At 36.8% G+C, this 20,334-nt stretch overlaps 5 protein-coding genes, 1 long non-coding RNA gene and 1 other non-coding gene across 11 annotated transcripts; 3 read left to right on the top strand and 4 right to left on the bottom strand.

Annotated features, from left to right (window-relative positions):
* The first annotated feature begins 237 nt into the window (after nt 1-237).
* Nucleotides 238-1,967, top strand: LOC662384 (defensin 1). The gene is made up of 2 exons (XR_010334535.1): nt 238-1,709; nt 1,759-1,967. It is a non-coding gene; the product is annotated as a defensin 1 (transcript).
* Nucleotides 1,968-2,271: 304 nt separating this feature from the next.
* koi (klaroid) lies at nt 2,272-9,472 on the bottom strand. 4 transcript variants are annotated; one of them, XM_064357283.1, is made up of 5 exons: nt 9,356-9,472; nt 8,964-9,089; nt 8,659-8,913; nt 6,488-6,966; nt 2,272-3,876 (listed from the first exon to the last, which is right to left on the bottom strand). In XM_064357283.1, exons 2-5 carry the CDS (start codon nt 9,077-9,079, stop codon nt 2,666-2,668), a joined length of 2,061 nt encoding a protein of 686 aa, XP_064213353.1. In that variant the 5' UTR covers nt 9,080-9,089; nt 9,356-9,472; the 3' UTR covers nt 2,272-2,665. The 4 variants fall into 4 exon arrangements, with proteins under 4 accessions (XP_064213353.1, XP_008196542.1, XP_008196540.1 ...); XM_008198320.3 differs by lacking the exon at nt 9,356-9,472 and adding an exon at nt 9,142-9,349; XM_008198318.3 differs by lacking the exon at nt 9,356-9,472 and adding an exon at nt 9,146-9,349.
* A 1-nt stretch (nt 9,473) lies between these two features.
* LOC103313882 (SUN domain-containing protein 2) lies at nt 9,474-10,558 on the bottom strand. 2 transcript variants are annotated; one of them, XM_008198317.3, is made up of 4 exons: nt 10,447-10,558; nt 10,055-10,388; nt 9,712-10,001; nt 9,474-9,662 (listed from the first exon to the last, which is right to left on the bottom strand). In XM_008198317.3, exons 1-4 carry the CDS (start codon nt 10,453-10,455, stop codon nt 9,474-9,476), a joined length of 822 nt encoding a protein of 273 aa, XP_008196539.1. In that variant the 5' UTR covers nt 10,456-10,558. The 2 variants fall into 2 exon arrangements, with proteins under 2 accessions (XP_008196539.1, XP_015837810.1); XM_015982324.2 differs by having other exon boundaries at nt 10,055-10,385; nt 10,447-10,536.
* LOC103313883 (uncharacterized) lies at nt 10,537-11,280 on the top strand. Its single transcript, XR_511585.3, has 3 exons — nt 10,537-10,667; nt 10,719-10,898; nt 10,959-11,280. It is a non-coding gene; the product is annotated as an uncharacterized LOC103313883 (long non-coding RNA).
* A 632-nt stretch (nt 11,281-11,912) lies between these two features.
* On the bottom strand, nt 11,913-13,391 carry Hap40 (Huntingtin-associated protein 40 kDa). Its single transcript, XM_968613.4, has 3 exons — nt 13,001-13,391; nt 12,269-12,954; nt 11,913-12,120 (listed from the first exon to the last, which is right to left on the bottom strand). The coding sequence occupies exons 1-3, from the start codon at nt 13,063-13,065 to the stop codon at nt 11,951-11,953; spliced, it is 921 nt and encodes a 306-aa protein (XP_973706.1). The 5' UTR covers nt 13,066-13,391; the 3' UTR covers nt 11,913-11,950.
* Nucleotides 13,392-13,682: 291 nt separating this feature from the next.
* LOC662587 (elongation factor 1-beta') lies at nt 13,683-14,473 on the bottom strand. Its single transcript, XM_968676.5, has 2 exons — nt 14,338-14,473; nt 13,683-14,291 (listed from the first exon to the last, which is right to left on the bottom strand). Exons 1-2 carry the CDS (start codon nt 14,424-14,426, stop codon nt 13,724-13,726), a joined length of 657 nt encoding a protein of 218 aa, XP_973769.1. The 5' UTR covers nt 14,427-14,473; the 3' UTR covers nt 13,683-13,723.
* Nucleotides 14,435-20,214, top strand: ND-75 (NADH dehydrogenase (ubiquinone) 75 kDa subunit). The gene is made up of 5 exons (XM_968704.4): nt 14,435-14,565; nt 14,739-15,051; nt 15,101-15,671; nt 18,810-19,959; nt 20,006-20,214. The coding sequence occupies exons 2-5, from the start codon at nt 14,742-14,744 to the stop codon at nt 20,156-20,158; spliced, it is 2,184 nt and encodes a 727-aa protein (XP_973797.1). The 5' UTR covers nt 14,435-14,565; nt 14,739-14,741; the 3' UTR covers nt 20,159-20,214.
* Nucleotides 20,215-20,334: the final 120 nt, after the last annotated feature.

The raw sequence follows: 20,334 nt of genomic DNA, 5'->3' as shown, positions 1-20,334 counted from the left end.
TAAAAGGCTCTGGACTAAATCTGTGGATTGTGCATTACGTTAGTATGATTAAATCAACTACTGGAACTGGATCAATCAGCATCAAATATTCAAATAAAGCACCGCCCCAGTTCTGCAACCAGTAAAACATTTTCATTTTTCAAATACAGTAGAACTTCTCAAAAACGGACACCATTTTAATATAAGAAAATTTGTAATTTTTTTTAAATGAACAAACGTATCTACACAGAATATTGAATTTGAATAACTTAGCTTAGATGTTCTTTCAATTTTTTAACCATGTTGATATTTGTAAGATTCGTGTAAACAATAAAATTTAAAACATTGAGAAACTAAATAAATATTTTTTTATTAAAAAATTTTTGTTATTTTTAGAAACTGTGTTTTTTAGAATAATTATTTACATGACATAATTTCAGCTCTTTTAAACTACCCAGACAACATGAATTAGTAAAATGCGACGTTGGCATTTCCATTTGGAAATAGCTATTATTTTATTATCATTAAGATACGGAATTGTGACCAATGGAAATGTAGAATGATGACCACCGGACACCTTGTGACCAATGAAAATGTACCACGTAAATATTAGTCTGCAGTGAGCATTTGACAGTAATCTAACGTCTGAAAAAAAGTTTTTATTTTTATTATGACCGGTTGGATTGTAGAAAAAAATAGTCTAGGCAGGTCGATTTTAATAATTATTAAGATATTCGTATTATTTCTGACACTCTCCAGCGCTCGTGTGGTAGTATGTATAAAATTTTATTTTTAATTTGTTCTTAAAGAAACCCAATAATCCGTAAAAAATACAGTGAGTTACAAAATTATGGAATAACGTTAATTATTCTGTTTTGGCAAAAATGCTGGAACGATTCAAATTTCCTTTTAAAAACTGCGTCGTTTTCAACAATATTTAAAATTTACACAATTGGCTTTTGAATAATGACAACATCGACATTTTTTAAAATGAAAACCCCCTATTTTTTGGCCATTTCCATAGACCTTTTAATTATTGAAAGACAACAAATTTAAAAGATATAAAAATTATCAGTCCGAAAGTTGTTCATAAATCATAATTACGAATAACTTGTGGACTGTACAAAATTTATTTAGTGGATGGCACCATGAAAACTGTATTTAAATAAAGAATTGACTCTTTTTTTGTTAAATAGGTACCTATTTGAATTTTGTTAATATTAAAATTTGGATTTTTCACTTTTTGAAAATGTATTTCCAAAATATTGTTATGTAACGTTTCATTTTTTGGTGTTGCCATTTGGACAATTAAAGTATCTATCGATATGTCTAAAAAATCATTAGTGCTCCCCATTAAAAAAAATGTTGGTGACGCCATTAGTCAAAAACCAAAAGATACAAAATTTCATTACCATTACCAACCACTATTTCGCTCACTTCTGCCGTGGAAGTGAAATTACAATATATTTTTTCGAATGTCTGGGAATTACTGCAAATAATGATAATAAAACCCGACAATGCATTGCAAGTCACGACCCCCTTATCTCTTATTTATTTCATCATTCTTCGAAAAACCCAGGTAAAGTACAGTTTCCTCTCAATGCAATATAAAAGAAGATCCGAGGCCCCCTTAGACCAGTATTCCCAACACAGCAAAATGAAGCTAATCATCATCGCTCTAATTGCCCTTTTCTGCGTCTTCGAAACCACAGCCTTTCCAGCAGATGGAGGTAAGACACAATTTTGAAAATTAATCAGAATAATTATTGTCAAAAATAGAACACGTCCGGGTCAAACGCTTCACTTGTGACGTCCTCAGCGCCGAAGGGGGCTTCCGGGGCGTCTCCATCAAGCTAAATCATGCCGCATGTGCCGCTCATTGTCTCTATTTGAAGAAACGCGGAGGATATTGCAACGATAAAGCTGTCTGTGTTTGTCGTAAATAGATCGGAATGTTTTTATTGGCTAAATAAATTAATTATCAACTATGCCTTTATTTAAGAAATAACGAAAAACACTTTACCTAATAAAAGGAAAGACAATACGTAAGGGCAGTACTTAAATAAAAAACTGAGCAAACATTTTTAACTGTTTGCATAAACCCTAGAATAGTATATTATTGTACGAGTTTTATAAGACGTTCTATTGTGACACGAATGGTTTTGGAGCACAACGAAGGAGTGCATGAATAACTTATAACAACTAAGTGAAAATGCGACGGTAATACGGTGTTGAATTGGATATTATGACTATTATGAGAGTGGGAAAAACAATGAAATAAAAGTTCAAAAATCGTAACAAAAACTTTATTCACATACGAAAATACAAATGAGCGTGCATCGGTGACAATGACCCTTAAGATAAATATTAGACCCTAAAACTAGTGACTGAAACACGTGACTAAGATTAGGTTTGCAAAATTGCATAAGGCCTTATTATTTCCGGTAGTACCTACTTTACAACATTATTTTTGTACTTAACTATAGTTTAGACCGAATCACAGACTTTCATTATTAATACATAAAAAACAAGTAAAATACCAATGAAAAACGCTAAAAAGAATGAGATATAAAACACACATAAGTACTAAAAAGACGGCAAGAAACGAAAATAGACGAGGTATTTACAACAGTACAAATAAATTAATAATGAACACATGACCTAACAAAACAAAAACGGTTAAAACCTACGCCGGTTCATTACTAACCTTCCCGTGAACCCTAAACCGGTACAAACAAGTATAATTCGGATTGCCATGATTCGATTTAATCCTGATCTCGATCATAGAACACACCTTTGGTTCCCTAACCGCGAAAAACTGCAACGGATCACCGTCATAGTCATAAACAAACTCCCCTAACCAAACCGGATCTTTATCATTCTCCCCATTCAACCCAAAAACCTCAAACTCCTTCGGCGCCGAATCAATTTTACCCTCAGGCACCAGCAACCGACTAACATGCTCCAACGAAAACGCCTCGATTCTCACCCTCGACGCCAACTTAATGACCAACAAACCCGGAAAATTCTGGAACGCCCAACACTCGCCCGGATTTATCCCCGGAGTGATAACAGTCCGCGGGGAAATCGACGGATACCAGATGGGAATCCCCAGAACCGAAATAACCGCAGTACCCGCAAAATAACTCTCGGTACATCTAGTAGTCACGATCTCCCCACCCAAACGCTCCATCGCGTAATCGACCAATCCGGTTTTATCAGCGTCGTAAATGCGCAACGCTGATTGGACGATTTTCCTGATTTGCGTTTCATCAAGCGAGCTGGGGTCCAACTTGGATAACTTCCCAACCACTTTTTCCATAACTTGATTGGCTGCATCCGAAACGTCAAAGTTGGTTGTTAGGTTCAGTAGACGGTTTTCGAGATCGGTTTTCGCAACGAACAGTGTATGTAACCAGTCGGTTAAACCGTTCTGGTTTGATAAAAAGTGAGGGTCGTTGAGCAAGTTTGTAAAAACGCGCGTTATGTAAGGTTCCAAATCGATGATTTGGCGACTGCAACACCTATTCAGCTTTTGGGTCAAACGGGCCAAATTTCGGACGTTTTCGGTTCGGATTTGTGCAATAATTCGGCCCAAATCGGCATTTTGATTCTGTTGCTCACTTTTAATTCGATCAATTTCGAGCCGGAGTTCCTCAATTATGTGTTGGAATTTCTCGTCAGATTCTTGCCCCTTGTGGTTATTAATAATAATGTTGTGGATTTTTGGGTTTTGGAGGATTTTTTCGATAATTTCGTCTGTGTTTATTTGAGTGGGTGATGGGACAGGCGGTGCACTTATTATTTTTTCTGCTACTTGTTGTTCTACAGGGATGGAAGTACTGTTGGTAAAAGACCAATAGATGGCACTGCCCAGTGACGACAGTAAAAACCAAGCTGCAAATATTTTTTATGAACTGTTTTGAAGATGCGCTTTGGTAGACGAAAAGATTTGCAGTTCACAATGAGTCGTAATTAGATTGAAATGTTTCATGAAACACGTTCAATTAGGAAGCGAGAAAAAAATCAATTTCAACAACAAAACACTAAACTTACCGACTTTTAGCCGCGGTTTTTATGCGAAAAACATGCACCCTGTAATTTGATTTCAAAAATTTTTTTAAACTTATTACTAAAAAATTTCTAAATAGTTTAATAATTACACTAAATGAAAAAATATATAAGCCATTTATACACCGAGTGACATTACAGAAAATTACTACAACAATTGCGTTTCGAATGAGAAATGTTGTAAAAGACAAAAATTAGTCTATTTTGACTTAATGTTGATATTTTAGAATATGTTTTTGATAAAATTTAGTGAAATAATTGAGTTCTTAGCAGAAAATAGATATTTATTAATTATTACACAACACAATAAACAGATTGTTTATCTACTGTACGAAGTCATTAGTGGACTTACTTCACAAAGAGATAAACAATCTTTAGCGTCGTGTATAATATTTTTTATAACAGGACTTTTAAGAGAAATAACTTACTGTTAACCCTTCAAATTAAATTGTTGGAATTTGTAAATTTAATTGAATAAAATAAATTTAAAACATTTTACCTATCCTTGCGGTTAAATTGCTAATTTATCTACTCAAAAGAGTTGACAAAGCATTTGATATACTACAGAGTGATTCAAAAGTGATGCACAAACTCTCGTATGTGATAAAAGACGTTTCAGTTAAGTACAAAAATAGTCAGATTTTTTTTTCAAGCAACTTTTTTTATATATTTTTTAATTTGTTTTTCTTAGCAAAGGTATCAATTGTTGCTCTTTTGTTTCCTAAGATATAGAATTTAATTTATTGTTGAATTTACAAGTGTTACAAGAGCTGTCGTTTCCGCTAACTAATGTGAAAAAAATATGATGTGAAGCTTAAACAATTAACTAAAAAATTAAACTTTGAAGAGCTTTATCTCGTGAAAAAGGCTCAAGTAATTTTTTGTCATAAAAACTTTTAATTCAGTCCTGTATCAGCAACCGAGAAATTGCACGATGTTTTTGAATCACGCTGTAGAAAAAAAATCATTTTCTACTCAATTTAGTATTAAGTTTTTTGCAGTTTATCTTTCAAACAACTTTGCTAAATAAAATTAAATCTCTCTTAACAGACACCTCCTATAAGCGGATCTCTCTGAAAAACGAACATTTTGGCTCCGTTTTATTTCTCTTTTAAACGGACTCTCCCATAAACGGACGCGAACTATGCAATTTGGATCCTCTTACGTACGTTTTTAGCAAAAATGAGAGTATTGATAAACAAGATGTAGCAAATTTTAAAGAAAAATTTTTTTTTCACAGAAATAATTGATAAATCTTGTTATTATTCTTTTTTGTTTGTGTCTATTTATACTTTATTTATTTAATCAGTTCATTATTATACAGGGTGATAATTATGGGTTATTTCTGAAATATTTTTAGATGCAACCAATAATATTATGTATGAGCAACTGTTAGAAAATTACAAAAGTAATCCACGATTACATTGCTCAAGGTAAGTCAACAGTTAACAGTTTTGTTAAAGATCCATTCTAAAAGATAAGAACCAATTAATTATTTAAAAATCAAACACAGTTATCAAGTGGTAAGTGTAATTAATGTTTTTTTAATTAATATTTCAGAAATAAAATACAATTCATTCACCCAGTATATATTTTTTCTTGATAATTTATGTTGATCTTTCAATTTTATAGAATTATACACAAATTGTTTTAATAATCTTTTAGTATTGCATTTTTACTTATTTATTTTATGATCGGTTTGAACCCAGTTTAATATTAAATTTATCTTTATGAAGAAACAAAAGCAAAAAGCATAAGTTAGTTTATGGAACGCTAAGCACACCGGTAAAAAGTACACAACAGGGGCATTTTTACTTTAGTTTTTCTTCTAAAAATAAATCGAACTACGAATAAGTGCGGCCCTCACCCCTTAATACCACCTCGCTAACAATAAAAGAAAAAAGCATGTAGTAGATGTGCATTGTTTATTATTTATTAATATAATTTAAAGCAACAATATAAAACCGCTATAATAGTTACAACACCGAGTTAAATAATAAACTATGAAAGTTAATAAAAAAATCAAACGAATGAAAACTCCACTAAGACTATGTTAATTATTCAACACCACACAAAAATGAATGAAAATGGACAAACTAGTATAATATAAGAGTAAGAAACAAGCTTCAACTCTTCACACAACTGACAATAATTGTTAAAGAAGCGCCATTTTTATCGAAAGATGCTCGATGCTGCGTTTATGAGTGTGTTATAGTAACTAGAAATGTAACGTCCGCAGTGAGGGTGGCACGAAGGGGCGAGGGAGACGCCGCTAGCCAACAACACATGTAAACCTGAAATACCACCCATCGATAACTGCATCGTTGGACCCTCAACATTTTGTAAAGATTAATCAATTCATCAATCGGCAAAATCCAAAAACAAAAAAATAGCCGATTTCAATTGATCAATCTCGCGAAAAGCCGCCACAACTCACCTGCAAAAACCAAAAGGGGGAGAAGACACAACGCCACCACAGCCCCCGTCTTCCTCGGCGCTGAGGATTTCCTCAGCAGCCACGTATCAGCCAGCATAATCAGACTCGCCAAGTGGTGCAACTTCTTACCGAAGAAAATCATCGTCGAACTGGACGTCTCATACACTGACAGGAAGCACCAAAACACCGACATGTAGATGGTCGTGAAGACCGAAGTGATGATCGATGTAAATGTGCGTCTTCGTGTGGTCGAGGTTCGACTAATTGTGTAACTTTCATCGATTTCTTCATTGTTGTTTGACGATGAGAGCAGTCTTTGCTTGATGGATTGAGACGTTGTATAGTAGGATTCAGTGTTGGTGCTGGAGTCTGAGTGGATGGTCCTTCGGGACATGTTGGGCATTTGGACCACACCAGGGGCCAGCTCGACTCGATCCCGCGAATGTGGCGAATACGTATAATCGGTCTTAGGATATTTGCTGCAATGAATTCGAAAAAAAGCGATTTAAAAGAGATAAGATAAACCGTAAAAATAACACTCGTTTACAAAGTTTTTACCAGGAAGAAATACAACAAGTTTTTTTTGTAGTTTTGTCTCCTGAATTAGAATCTAAAGTTGGAAAACTTCCATCAGGTCCTGATTTTTTTATTAAAAAGAAAATTTGAACTAAACTATTTTTCTAATAACGGGCACATACTAAAATTATGCATATTGCTAATGCTTCCTCTTGTAATTATAATATAAGAATTATATTTGAATCACAAAAATCTTGTTAACCGCTTACAAAATCCGCAAGCACTCTAAATTAGCTGGGAAAAAGTCTAGATGAGAGTGCAAAAAATGCATTTTTAGCGACATATTGGCACTCACTTGTTGATAATTGGTTAACTCGTCCACAATTTGTTTATAATCGTCTTGTTTTTGGTTCCCAAAAAATCAAGCATTAAAGATTTCCATGCAGCAAGTTCGGTTTTTGAGAAAATAATTACATACGTAACAAAAGTGGTCAGAATCTTTTTTACACGAACGAGAGGACATTCTTATTTGTTCATAAAGCACAGTTATCGCGAAAAAGAACTAAATTAACCTCTTGATTAGATATTTTCAACTAACCATCTCTTAGAACAAAATAAGTCAATTTAAGTAATTTTAGGAATTCATCTAATAATAGTAGCATTATTGGACATAAAAGAAAAACTAGACATGATGGAATCTTTCCAATCTTGGATTTGAATTCAGCAAAATAAAAGTATTTTGGTTTTCTCGTAAAGAAATACTTGATAACTGAAGGGCTTAGTGGATGAAGAGGCTATGAAACATTTTTTTCAAAATTGACTTTCTACAAATTTGAAGTTTAATTAAAATATGCTTAACACATTCGTATTTTTCTGTAAAATTTCAAGTCAGTTGGTGCTAAAGGGGCTATGGTCAAGGTATTATAAAATTTAAATGTGAATGAAGGGGTTATGTCCAATTAATTTGTATTGCCTAATAATAAACTTATTTAAAAGTACTATTCATTACATACTAGTTGACTTACAGACCTACTTACATAGTATAAATTAACCTTTTGCATGTTTTTTATGTTTTTTTTATTTCAAAAAGTATGAGTAAAAAAGAGTGACATACACGGATACACGTGTAACTTATTTCCAACTGAAATTGGCTACTTTCTTGTATAAAAAATACATATTTAACTATGTTTTAATTCAGTAAACCCTAGCTAACATAACTGCAGATCTAAAGCAAGTTTTCGAAATGAAACTTTGAAAGCGTGTCGTAAAATTTAGTTTTTCTTCATGGATTAACCCCTTCAATTTGTAAACAAGTGTAATTATTCAATATCGTTTAATTACTCACTCGTGCCACTACTTTTAGAATCACACTTTTCTTTTAAACAATTCAAATCAAAATTGACCAAAATTGAGGTTAGGAGTCAGCGTCGCCAACCTAACGATTTCGTTACTAATGTTAAACATGTTTTTTTAGAACTTGTACAATGTAATTATGGTCGTTTAATTTTTATTATCCCATTTTAAGTTAAAACACTTTATGGAGATAACAAAGGCAAGGTATTTTAATGGTTTAAAAGAGTCAACTTAAAACTTTTAAAATTATGCAGTTGGCAACATCAAAATGTTATTAAAAAAAGGAAAGCAAAAAAACATACTCCCAATATCTCCCCGCTTTCCTGTACAAGCTCAGGGCTGAGATCTCAGCAGTGCCATTAGCTGCCTTTCTTGCATCTTCAATGATCTGATTTTTCTCATTTTCAGAAAAGTGGGAATGCGAATCTGTTTCACCTTCCTCTGACGAATAATCAGAAGTCTTAAATATCGAACGCGTCGATTTTGTTGTACTTTTGCTCTTCACTGGTTTGGTCACACTTTCATAATACTCGCTGCCACCAGTAGTCACCGTTGTTCTAAAATTGACTATTTTATATTTTGTTATTGGTAATTGATAAATAAATACCTGACCGAACGTCTCGTCGATCTCGTCACATGGTTGTGCCCTTCAAAGGCCTCGTCATTTATAAAAGTTTGCGTCTGAAACGGCGTCTTAGACCTGGATCTCGACCTTAACTCCATGATTTCCAGACTGAAAACAAGACAACTCAATGCAAGTCTCCTACCGGATGGGTTAAAAATACCCACTGTGCTATTTTTGGGCATACCAAACCCTTTTTTTAATTACCTTCACCGAACGTTCAACACACCAATCATGGACACAATAAAGCAACCGTCACCGAAATTCAAACGAGTTTAATGATCAAAAAAAACCAAATTCCAACGGTTTTAACGTAAACATAATACTAAAAATTAGTACAAGTACAGATGCATAATGTTTGTTTAACATGACGTCACCTGTATAATTAACGTTTGGTCTTTATTTAAACCAGACTTAAGGTCGAACTCTCCGCGGCTAACTTCACACCAGAGATAATAATGGCGGATGACGTAACAAGTGAATGTTCAATGCCAACTAATCCAAAGAATGAACCCTGAATCGGTACACACACGTCGATTCAGCGTTGCCGTGATTACTGAGGATGCGCAATTCCACGGCTCGAAACGTCCGATTTTTCGCAATTACGCCAAAAGTTTGAATAATCGAATCGTCCAAATCGTACACGAACTGACCTAAATTCTCCTCACCCCTCTCCCCGAAACCCTGCAACAAACTTATTCAAATCAGGCGCCCGGGAGCCAGTGCTACCAACCCAAATTTCGAAATTTTTGGGGGCCCTCGTTGTGCTCTCCCCAATGCGGATGTGCTCCAAACTCACGTGGGTTACCATAATCGGGCGCCCCAATTTTACGCGAATACGACCCTTGTTCCCGTAAAAGGCGTAACACCGCCCTGGAAGCGTGTTCGGCTGGAGCAAAACTCCAGGGTCGGACTGGCCCACCCAGTCGATGGTGCCGAAAAAGCGGAGGCCGAAGGGCGACGGCAGGGGGGTGGTTTCAGGGGTGGAGATGACGGAGCCCCCGGCGGACTCGGAGGCATAGTCTGGGGAAATGCGGGGTTAAGGGATGGTAATTTTGGAGGGAAAGTCGTGGAACCAAAAATTCCGATTGTGTCTGAGTAGAAATTATCCAACGCTTTTTTCAAGTTGGTTTTGGAATTTTCGTCGTAGTTGACTTTCCATGAACGAAGTTCTTCCAACTGTTCTTTCATTTCAATTATTTCCTTGTGAAGATGGCTCACTTCGTAAAGTAATTTTTTGCAGTGGATTTGGGGCATGTCGACGACGTCCAGGTAAGTTTGGGGGCTGTACCGCAAATCGCGACTCCAAAATACCATTTGGACGTAGTGAAGAATGCCAGCAATCAGAATTAAGTACAAAAATTGCCAGAAATAGTACCACAAACGTGAGGAATGCGTTTCGCGTGTCTGCTATAAACACACATGAATTAATGAGTAAAAGTAATAATTTTCTTAAAAAAAAACTCACAAAATCCATTACAAATAACTAATAGTTCACACGACACTTGTCGTCAAAGTGACAACAAAATTTTTCAATTCGAATTGTTTTTTGACCAGCAGCACCAACACAACGAACAAAAATCCCAAGCTATTTTAAAAATTCATGTTGGAAAATGGTTAAATTGTGTGATGTTATCCCTAACAGTTTGCTTTGCAGCACATATAATTTTGAAATAGTTATTACATAAAGTAAGTATAACAAAATTTACTAATTAAGAGTTGAAAAAAACGTTAAAGAAGTTCTTAGGTTAGGTTTGACATTTTGTTGACCGTCAAGTTTGGAGTTGAAAACTGCATTAAAAAGTCTCCAAGACTTTTGGCGGAGGCAACGTCATGTTCTTGTGCCCCATTAGTCAAATTGCATATTTGGTGACACGATGCGGAATCAGCCCATATTCAGGAAAATTCCTGTGTGGTCAGGTAAAATAACAAATAACATTTCATGTTATATTGGGCAAAAAGTTTATCGTTGTCCCACAGGGTGCACTAGATGACCAATGGATTCCTCAAGTCACTCGTATGCCGGCGGAGCGTGTTGCCAATAATGACCGTAACCTAAGCTTCTGTAGCTGAGGTGCTCGTGTCCTGTCCTGTACCGAGGGGCCAAGAACAGTGGACTATTTCAGTGGGGTTTCCACCGGAGTGCTACTTCTTCTTCTGGCCACACGCCAACTGGCCGTCTATCGCGCGTTCAGAGACTAAGGACCATTGGTTCCCATACTTTTAGGTGAATTCTTATTTCTGCGATTACGAAATTTTCGGATAAAATAATTATAATAATAATAAATAATAATAATAATAACTGTGATAATAATTTTATTGACAAAAAAACATCAGTACAAGGCAACTTTAAAAAAATTGAAAACTTAAGATTTTGTACATTACGTTTGTTAAAAATAAGAAAATAAAATAACACATTATAAGCTAATAGAAAACTCAAAGGCAGTAAAAAGTTGTGAAGAAAGTAAAAATCTTTTAATAGTTTTGTTACTACAACAAAAAAAGTCCACATCATTCATAAATTGTGTTGAAGTAAATATTGTACAGCCGCAGGAGTGTAAGCTGAGTTAACCCATACTTACCTAATTGTTATAAACTTTATTCATGAACTTCAAAACATAATTTATAATTTTATTGAGCGATCTATTAATAACTGTTTAAGTTTTTATCAACCTTATTTAAAAAAATTATTTGGTCATAAGTGACGTTAACATTTTCTTAGTTTTAAAACAGAATAGTTTGATTATCCGTGTCAATTTTTAGTCTTAGAAGAATAAAATTTATCAATTTTATTCAATTCTGTATTCTTTCAATTCTATCAATACTTGTTTTATAAAAAGGGTTCCATATAATTATACAGTCTTTATGCTGTCTTCTAATGAAGCCACAAATACGAAAATTATCAGAAGTATTACAGCGCTTAAAAACGTACCGTCATTAGAAACCAACATTTATTTCATTAATTTGTACAATTACAGCTCAAGGTAAATTTGTACCAAAATTCTAAGCAATTCCCGTTCTTCTTTCCCAACCATTTTCCACAACTCGCTTTCTAAATGATCAAGATTCGAAGTATCTAACGACTGACAAGCGGCAACAAGCGACTGCAGTAAAATAAACATCCTTTGAGACATCCCACAAGCTGAAAATTTCAAATTTGAATGCGTCTATTCATATAAAAAAAATAATAATAATAATAATTGACATTAAACTTTAAAGAATCTTGTAAATTCATGCCTGAGGTTGGTGCTCATTTTTATTTGTGCTGCCAAACATTTATTTCACGCTACCTTTTAAAGCTTTATCACTTTGGTCCCCCCATGTGTACTTTTCGAGTAACTTGGCCAAATTCGGCGACAGTTTTTGGGGCGCAGGCCTCAAAATCAACAAGAGCAAGACTCGACTAACTTCACATTTCAACATGGTCTCAGCTCGTGCCCCATTCAGAGGCAACGTTTCAACAATCGAAGCAATATCATTAAAGGTGTTTAGCGCTCCTGTGTAGTCGCGACTTTCTATATAATGGGACGCTAGCAATTCCAAACAAAAAATTTTAGTGTCTAAATTATCCTTTGATAATTCAACTGTATTTTGTAAATGCTTTTCAACATCGCACTCCCTGTCAACTTTTTTCAAAAAATCAACCAATTCGAGGTTGAGTCCCACGGGAATAGGGCAGTCTTCCGGGTAGCGACTCGCCGCATAAGCAAAACAACCCACAGCAGCCTCCAGGTTCTCCTGACAAGGGCTGGGGCACCCCAACTCGTGGTCTTTCGTCTCAGCTGATAAAAACTGGCGCGCGGCTCGCGTCAAACAAGACGCCTCACCTGGGGTGTTCCCCAAAGACCCCTCGCACCTTGCTGACGAAATCCAGCACATTCCGGCATAAGCTGGCAGTTCTGAGGCTTCGCATTGTTTCCCCAACGAACTGAACGACTCGCAGGCTTCTGTAACGTTTGGCTTACGCAGGAAGCGCCTACAAGGGGGCACTTTATATTTGCATGGTGCATTAAGGGGCTCACTTTTTCAGTTTGCTCGAAATCGTGTGATACTGGTCCAAAATATCGCCAGTTGGTTCAAGACTCATCTTGTATAACCTCACTTTTGGGCAGACATAACCTCACAAATTTGAATTAGGGGTAAACAATCATGAGTAAATTTAAGAAAAACGAAACCAAGGTGACTCTTGTGCGGAATACCGAGCTGCCGGTGCCCAAAACCAAACTTGTGACTGACGCTAAACGCGAAAATGTAGGGAAAAAGGGAAATCAACGGAAAGAGAGTGAACCAAATTTTGAGTTTCCGGAGCTTAATTCGCTCAGAAAAATATCTGAGAAAATCGAGAAGGTCAAAAGTGCGACCAGCACTAAGGTTTCCAATGTTGCGTTATGTGAAAAGGTGATTGAAACTTGTTATTTTCATGAAGTAACATTCTACTTTGTAGGTGACTCGAAAAGTGAATTTTCCCTTAGACAAACCAATTTATAAAGATTTGATACCACTAGAGGTGCCCTCTAAATCACCACCGGTCATAACATCGAGGGAACCTTTGCCCCAAAAAGACAAAGAACCGGTTTTATCCAACTATGTGAAACCCCCAGAACCAAGAGAATTTTATTACCAACCAAATACCAGACTTGACTCTCAATCATCACAATCACAATCCGGGTTTAGTAATTTGCGCCTTTATAAATTAATCCAAACTCATCAATAAACGCATTTATTCATCTTGAAAAATTACATTTTTAAATCTTATTAAAGGCTGCAATGTCGACAGACTGGACGAAATCCTCAAACTCCTGAATCTTCTCGACCAACTCATCAACAGACACCTTCAAGTCTTCAACCACGCACATAATTTGCAACTTGTTGATTCCATAGCCCACAGGAACCAACTTGGAGGCCCCCCAAACCAGCCCATCCATTTCAATAGTCCTGACATTCTTCTCCATCTCCTTCATATCGGTCTCATCATCCCAGGGCTTGACATCAAGCACAATACTTGACTTGGCAATAAGTTCCGGTTTCTTTGACTTCTTCTCAGCGTAGGCCTTCAGACGCTCCTCCCTTATTCTGGCAGCCTCCGCATCCTCTTCCTCGTCAGACGCGAACAAATCGACATCATCATCATCATCTTTGGTGGTCGGAGCTGCAGTTTTCATGGGGCATGCCCCCGAAACCCCCAACGACTTCAGCTCCGCAGGAGTGAAAGACTTGACATGGTTGTACCAACGCAAAGCGTGGGGCAAATTCGCAGCTGGGGCCTTTTGGAGCTTGCCAAACGCGTCCAAGTCGGCCTGAGACAACGAGTAGCTAAAAGCGAGGTTAGGTGGTGTGAAATTGATTATGAATGACCCACCCTTCGATGTAGCTGCGACTTTCGAGGAAACTGTTCAGTTCCTTCACACCTTTGTCGGTTTTGAGGTCGCCAAAGCTGGGTTTGCCCATTTTTTGAGTGCAAATGTGAGAGTGACCACGCCAGTGACAGATGGTAACGGAAAGAGAGTTTTTTAGGTTAGTTCAGTGCCACCAACTTTAGTAATGGACGTCATTTTTTGACGTTTGTTATTGAAAACACAAAAATAAGGTAATTTAAGGAAATTGGCACGTTTTTGTCACAAACAGTTTATTTGAAAATCATTACGTGGTTACGTTATAAAATTTTGTTGGATGTTTATTTGTGCTTTGGTGTAAAGTTGGGTTATAAAACCAGTCAATTATGTAATGGACATTTGCGTCAAAAACTTCTATTTCTTGTAGAAAATGCTGCGTACCACCCTTTTAAAAGCCCTCACGGGGTCCAAGCTGGGCCCCAAGCACATCACCGTCCTGTCTCGGGCCGCGAGTGATGTTGCTAAAAAGCCGGAAAAAATCGAAGTCTTTATTGACGATCAGCCTGTTTTGGTGGAACCTGGGACCACCGTCCTGCAAGCCGCGGCTTTGGTCGGTGTGGAAATCCCCCGATTTTGCTACCACGAGCGTCTCGCGGTTGCTGGTAACTGCCGAATGTGTCTCGTGGAAGTGGAAAAGTCCCCCAAACCTGTGGCGGCTTGTGCCATGCCTGTTATGAAAGGTAATCAATTTTGTTGCCCAAAAATCGTACTTTAGGTTGTGACGTTTAGGGTGGCGCATTAAAACCAACTCCGAGATGACTAAAAAGGCCCGTGAGGGGGTCATGGAGTTCCTTTTGGTGAACCACCCCCTCGATTGCCCCATTTGCGACCAAGGGGGCGAGTGTGATTTGCAGGACCAGAGTATGGCGTTCGGGTCCGATAGGTCACGGTTTACCGATATAGACTTCTCGGGGAAGAGGGCTGTGGAGGATAAGGATATAGGGCCTTTGATTAAGACGATAATGACGAGGTGTATTCACTGCACGAGGTGTATTCGTTTCGCGTCCGAAATCGCAGGGGTTGATGATTTGGGGACGACGGGACGGGGCTCCGGTATGGAAATTGGTACTTACGTACAGAAGTTTTTCTTGTCGGAGTTGTCGGGAAATGTGATTGATTTGTGTCCCGTGGGGGCGCTGACTAGCAAGCCGTATAGTTTCACAGCGAGGCCTTGGGAGATAAGGAAAATTGACTCGATTGATGTTTTGGATGCTGTTGGTTCGAATATTGTGGTCTCGACAAGGACGGGCGAGGTGATGAGGATTATGCCGAGGACTAATGAGGAAATCAATGAGGAATGGTAAGTCCATTATTAAAAAACGTTAACGAAAAAACGTTGCTTCGGAAAAATAAATCGATTTAAATCATTTAATGGCGTAATGGAGGTCTAAAAAAGCGGAGATTTTTTTGTCTTGTTTTGGCGAAATACTTGTAGCAGTTTCATTTCCTTTGCATTCACTTCCTAGTATAATTTGGGTGTAATTTGCTTTTTGCGTTTAAAGACCGATACATACCGGCTAAATTTTAGAAATTTACACTAGGGAGTGTACGCTAACAAATGCACGGCTTTTAGTTAATTTAGTTTTTACCTCAGAAACCTGCTTAAATTACATGATTTCCTGCTAACAAAAATATATATTATAAATTTTTTGTGTCGTTTTGGCAAACTAAAGTCGATTTAACTGAGTTTTTGGCTCAACAACGCGTTGGAACTCTCGAATCTGCGTAATTAAGGTTTAAAAATTGGAAATTTTGTGTTGATCCAAGTGAATTACGGTATCAAAAAGGTATTTTGCGATATTTTTTCGAAATGTATTAACTTATTTGTGTTCTTATCTTATGTACGTATTATACAGCCCCATATGTGGCTGAAGTATGGCAAGGATTTACGTGAAATTTTGACACATATCTTTTGAAAATGTCTAAAATAGCTTAACTCAGACTTAAACGACGATTTTTTTGTCTTATTTCGCAAAAATATGTGAATTTTAAGTGATTATCTGACTCAGACTCTAAGTTGTTCTCAATTAATTGAGAAACTTTAATTTAAATCCGTTTGTCACAAACATTTTCTGAAAGTCCCTGGTTCAAAAATTTTAAATTTTATTCTAAAACCTAAATATATCTATTTCCATATGTCGATTTGTACCTGGTTTTCGTTGGTAAAACGTCTTGAATTGCTGGAAAGTGACTGAAATTTTATTATTCAGACTTAGAATGGCACATTTTTTTTTGTTCTGTTTAGGTAAAATACGTCTTACAGCCAGAGCTATAAATGTGTTTATGCGTGACTGTTCATAATGAGAAACTTTACTATGTCACTTCATAGCGGCTCATACTGAGCTTTATTTTACAGGGTGTATGAAAATATGTGTATTAAGTTTAAAAGGTAACATATCTTGACAAATTAAACATTTTTTCTATTTGTAATTTTTCATTAAAAAATCCGGAAAATCACATTTAAACGTGAACCTGCCTATGGGTACCAAATTAAAAGTGCGAAATATTTTCGTTGTGATAGTGACGGAACAAAAAGCTATCTGTGGTATCTATCTAGTAAACATTCAACAAAGTAAGGAGGAAAACAGTAAAAATCATAAATATTAATTTTTCAAAGTGTTTTATGTATAGAAAAGTTGTACACACGTATTTCTGATACACCATGTACTATATTAAAGTAACAAAATCGAACGCTACTATGAGCCAATCACCAATCAAACAAATTTTAGCCCAGCCAAAATTACCTTCAAAAATCATATTTTTCTAACATAAATTTTTCTTTTACCCCTAAAAGCTTCCTGTAACGTAGTCGAACATGAAATATTGTATGTAATTTGTATATAGTGCACTTTTATTCAACTTGGTTTAATACCATTCTATTTTATCGCATTATCAACTCTCTTGAAAATTCAAAAAGTCCTAATGGAGGTTAAAAATCACGGCGTTTTTATTTGTTTTACGTTAATTGGGTCTTAAAAACATGCTATTTATACTTAAAAATCATTGAAATTGCGTGACATTTTTTTGACAAGATACGTACGTCCATTGAAGTGAGTTTTTGACATAAAAAAACATATTAATCATTTGAAATTGCCTAAAATATTATCATTTTGGTCTGAAATGTGCGATTTTATGCTTTGTTTTAACAAAATACATTCATTTACGTCATACTCTAGCTTGAAAATGACAGAAATTACGCAATTTTTAGCTAAAACTTTTTTTCTTTTGTTTAGGTAATATTTAAATCAGACCTGGCTTAATATTCGGAAATAAAATTAACTAGACGCCCTCTGGTGATGACTTTTGAACTATGTCGAAAACAGTAAAGAAATTTTCGTAATGCCACATTTAACTGACATTTAATGAATTGTTCAACAATTTTGCGTGTATAGTGTTAATTACTTACAATAGAAAGAATTACTTTAAAAGTACGTGGTGGTAAATACTAGCGTTGACTTTGGTTCTGTAGTTTTTCATGGTATAATGTGTTTATTGTTGGAACTTGAAAGTGGATAAAAAGTGAAAAATATTTAAATTTTGATTACAAAGTGTTATCAAACAGTTGTCTAATTAAAGATTATAAGTAATGGATCACAGCGAACACAAAGTTTGGCTCAAGAAACCAATAAATTAGTGAAGTGTTATGAATTTTAGGTTAGAATTTTCCACTGAAAAAATTATGAAATGCTGCGGTAAATCTACAAAACTACAATAAAGATTAACAACTCCTGATACATTTAAACGTAAATTATGCCAAAAGGTAGGCTTTTCAATGTCTTTGTAATAATTTTCCAATAAAGAAAGTGAACCAAACAGTCATTCGTTATTCGTGTTTTCCTCGTCATCTCTCATTTATCAACATGAGTTTCTTGCATCAAAGATGCAATAATCATTCCGCATAGGCAATGCGATAATTGTGAAGCCCCAAAATTCGTACAACGCTCAAAATATCCGAATAAACATTTTCCCGCCATTTATGGTTACTGTTTTCGACCTAGCTCAGTGGCGCCCCCAACGGTAATTTTACTTCCGAATTGAATATCCAATATTCAACACATTTTAGATTTAATGTTTTATTTATTTTGCCATGTACCTTGCTTTAGGTGTGTTACGGTCTCAAAAAAAACACTGAAGTGTTGAAATCGTTGAAATTTAGACTACTACAAACAACTTTTTTTGGCTTGATTTGATAAATTGTGTTGACCTAACTATTTTTTTTTTGCTCAAAAACACAGTAATTCACGAAAATAATTCGTTATTGTCGTAGAAAACGTGCTAAAAGACTTGGAAATGACCAAATTAGCGAAATTCAGATCTTTGACGAATATTTGGTTGCGTTCGGTAAAGTCAAATTATTATGAAATTAACGACTTGTATTTAGACTTGAAATGCCCATTTTGAAGCAATTTTTTAACTGACTCATCTTTAATCGATTCAGGTTATCAGATAAGGCGCGGTTTGCGTACGACGGCCTCAAACGCCAACGCCTCGTCACCCCCATGCTGAAAGCCACAAACGGCGAACTAAAGCCAGTCGACTGGGAAACGGCTTTACTTTCCGTCGCCAAAGTAATGAAAAACGCCGGCTCAAGCATTGGCGCAATCGCCGGCGGTTTAGCCGATGCCGAAGCCCTTGTAGCCCTAAAAGACCTCTTGAACCGTTTAGGTTCGGAAAATTTGTGTACAGAACACACATTCCCAATGGACGGTTCCGCCACCGATCTCCGATCGAGTTACCTCCTCAACAACAAGATCATGGGGGCTGAAGAGGCCGACTTTGCCCTCCTCATTGGAACCAATCCGCGATTTGAAGCCCCACTTTTAAACTCACGTTTGAGGAAAGCCTACGTCCACAAAGAACTGGACGTTGCTTTAATCGGCCCGAAAGTCAACCTAACCTACGGTTATAACCACTTGGGGGATGACCCGGAGGTTATTTCCAAAATCGCCTCAGGGAGCCACCCCATCGCCCAGAAGTTAAAATCGGCGAAAAAGCCTCTGATTATCCTCGGGGCCGATTTGTTGCAGCGCCCCGATGGGGCTGCCATTTTATCCCAAGTGCAGAAAATCGCCTCGTTGGCGAGCCCAGCCGAAGGCTGGAAAGTCTTCAATATCTTGCACAAGGTTGCCAGTCAGGTCGCAGCCCTCGATGTTGGCTACACCCCAGGGGTTGATAAAATTCGCGAAAACAACCCCAAAGTCATTTTCCTGTTGGGGGCCGACGAGTGTGCGATTGACCGAAGCGACTTGCCTGAGGGTTGTTTCGTGGTTTATCAAGGGCACCATGGGGACCATGGGGCTACAATTGCCGACGCGGTGCTCCCGGGGGCTGCCTACACCGAGAAACAAGCGACTTATGTGAACACCGAAGGCAGGGCGCAGCAGACGTTGCCGGCGGTCTCGCCCCCAGGAAACGCCAGGGAGGACTGGAAGATAATTAGGGCGCTCTCTGAGATTTTAGGGGCCCCCTTGCCCTATGATTCGCTGGAGGATATCAGGTGTAGGTTGCATCAAGTGGCGCCCCATTTGACGAGATATGGGGATGCCGAAAGTGCGAACTATTTTAAACAAGCTCAAGAGTTGGCAAAGGTGAGTTATGGGGGTTGGGGGTTGTAATGTAATTTTGGGATTGTAGAATATACAGAGTGATAAAATAAGTGGGTCTCCGATTGATGTTAAAATAAAGGAGTTGAAGGACTTTTATATGACGGATGCGATAAGTCGGGCTTCGCCCACCATGGCCAAGTGTGTCCAAGCTGTGCTGAAGCAGGAGCAGTCAAAATATTGAATAGTTTAGATAATTGTGTATTATAAAAGAATCAATAAAATAATAAACGAAACAAACTGATTTTTATTTCAATCTCCTTATAACCCTATAAAATGGAAGTTTAGTTAAACCACAGGTAAGCTGTGCTTTTGGGCAAATTTATGTTGGTTTACGAAAAAATCACTAAAATTGTGAGG

This window comes from Tribolium castaneum, chromosome 6, assembly GCF_031307605.1.
Source record: "Tribolium castaneum strain GA2 chromosome 6, icTriCast1.1, whole genome shotgun sequence".
Taxonomy (NCBI): Eukaryota; Metazoa; Arthropoda; class Insecta; order Coleoptera; family Tenebrionidae; genus Tribolium; species Tribolium castaneum.
Note: the sequence above shows the minus strand (reverse complement) of the source record. Positions and strands in the feature narration are given on the sequence as shown.

What these genes read in the sequence shown, in the direction of transcription:
- koi (XM_064357283.1), bottom strand. Translation starts at nt 9,079, where the DNA reads ATGGAGTTAAGGTCGAGATCCAGGTCTAAGACGCCGTTTCAGACGCAA. An exon ending in TCGACGAGACGTTCGGTCAG is followed by an intron (nt 8,914 to 8,963) that starts GTATTTATTTAT and finishes AGTCAATTTTAG; the next exon opens with AACAACGGTGACTACTGGTG. An exon ending in CCCCCTTTTGGTTTTTGCAG is followed by an intron (nt 3,877 to 6,487) that starts GTGAGTTGTGGC and finishes AAATATTTGCAG; the next exon opens with CTTGGTTTTTACTGTCGTCA.
- LOC103313882 (XM_008198317.3), bottom strand. An exon ending in AGACACAATCGGAATTTTTG is followed by an intron (nt 10,002 to 10,054) that starts GTTCCACGACTT and finishes GCATTTCCCCAG; the next exon opens with ACTATGCCTCCGAGTCCGCC. An exon ending in CCAAAAATTTCGAAATTTGG is followed by an intron (nt 9,663 to 9,711) that starts GTTGGTAGCACT and finishes AGTTTGTTGCAG; the next exon opens with GGTTTCGGGGAGAGGGGTGA.
- Hap40 (XM_968613.4), bottom strand. Translation starts at nt 13,065, where the DNA reads ATGAGTCTTGAACCAACTGGCGATATTTTGGACCAGTATCACACGATT. An exon ending in ATTTCGAGCAAACTGAAAAA is followed by an intron (nt 12,955 to 13,000) that starts GTGAGCCCCTTA and finishes GCCCCCTTGTAG; the next exon opens with GCGCTTCCTGCGTAAGCCAA. An exon ending in AAGTGATAAAGCTTTAAAAG is followed by an intron (nt 12,121 to 12,268) that starts GTAGCGTGAAAT and finishes TGAAATTTTCAG; the next exon opens with CTTGTGGGATGTCTCAAAGG.
- LOC662587 (XM_968676.5), bottom strand. Translation starts at nt 14,426, where the DNA reads ATGGGCAAACCCAGCTTTGGCGACCTCAAAACCGACAAAGGTGTGAAG. An exon ending in AGTCGCAGCTACATCGAAGG is followed by an intron (nt 14,292 to 14,337) that starts GTGGGTCATTCA and finishes CCTCGCTTTTAG; the next exon opens with CTACTCGTTGTCTCAGGCCG.
- ND-75 (XM_968704.4), top strand. Translation starts at nt 14,742, where the DNA reads ATGCTGCGTACCACCCTTTTAAAAGCCCTCACGGGGTCCAAGCTGGGC. An exon ending in TGCCATGCCTGTTATGAAAG is followed by an intron (nt 15,052 to 15,100) that starts GTAATCAATTTT and finishes TGTGACGTTTAG; the next exon opens with GGTGGCGCATTAAAACCAAC. An exon ending in GAGGAAATCAATGAGGAATG is followed by an intron (nt 15,672 to 18,809) that starts GTAAGTCCATTA and finishes TAATCGATTCAG; the next exon opens with GTTATCAGATAAGGCGCGGT.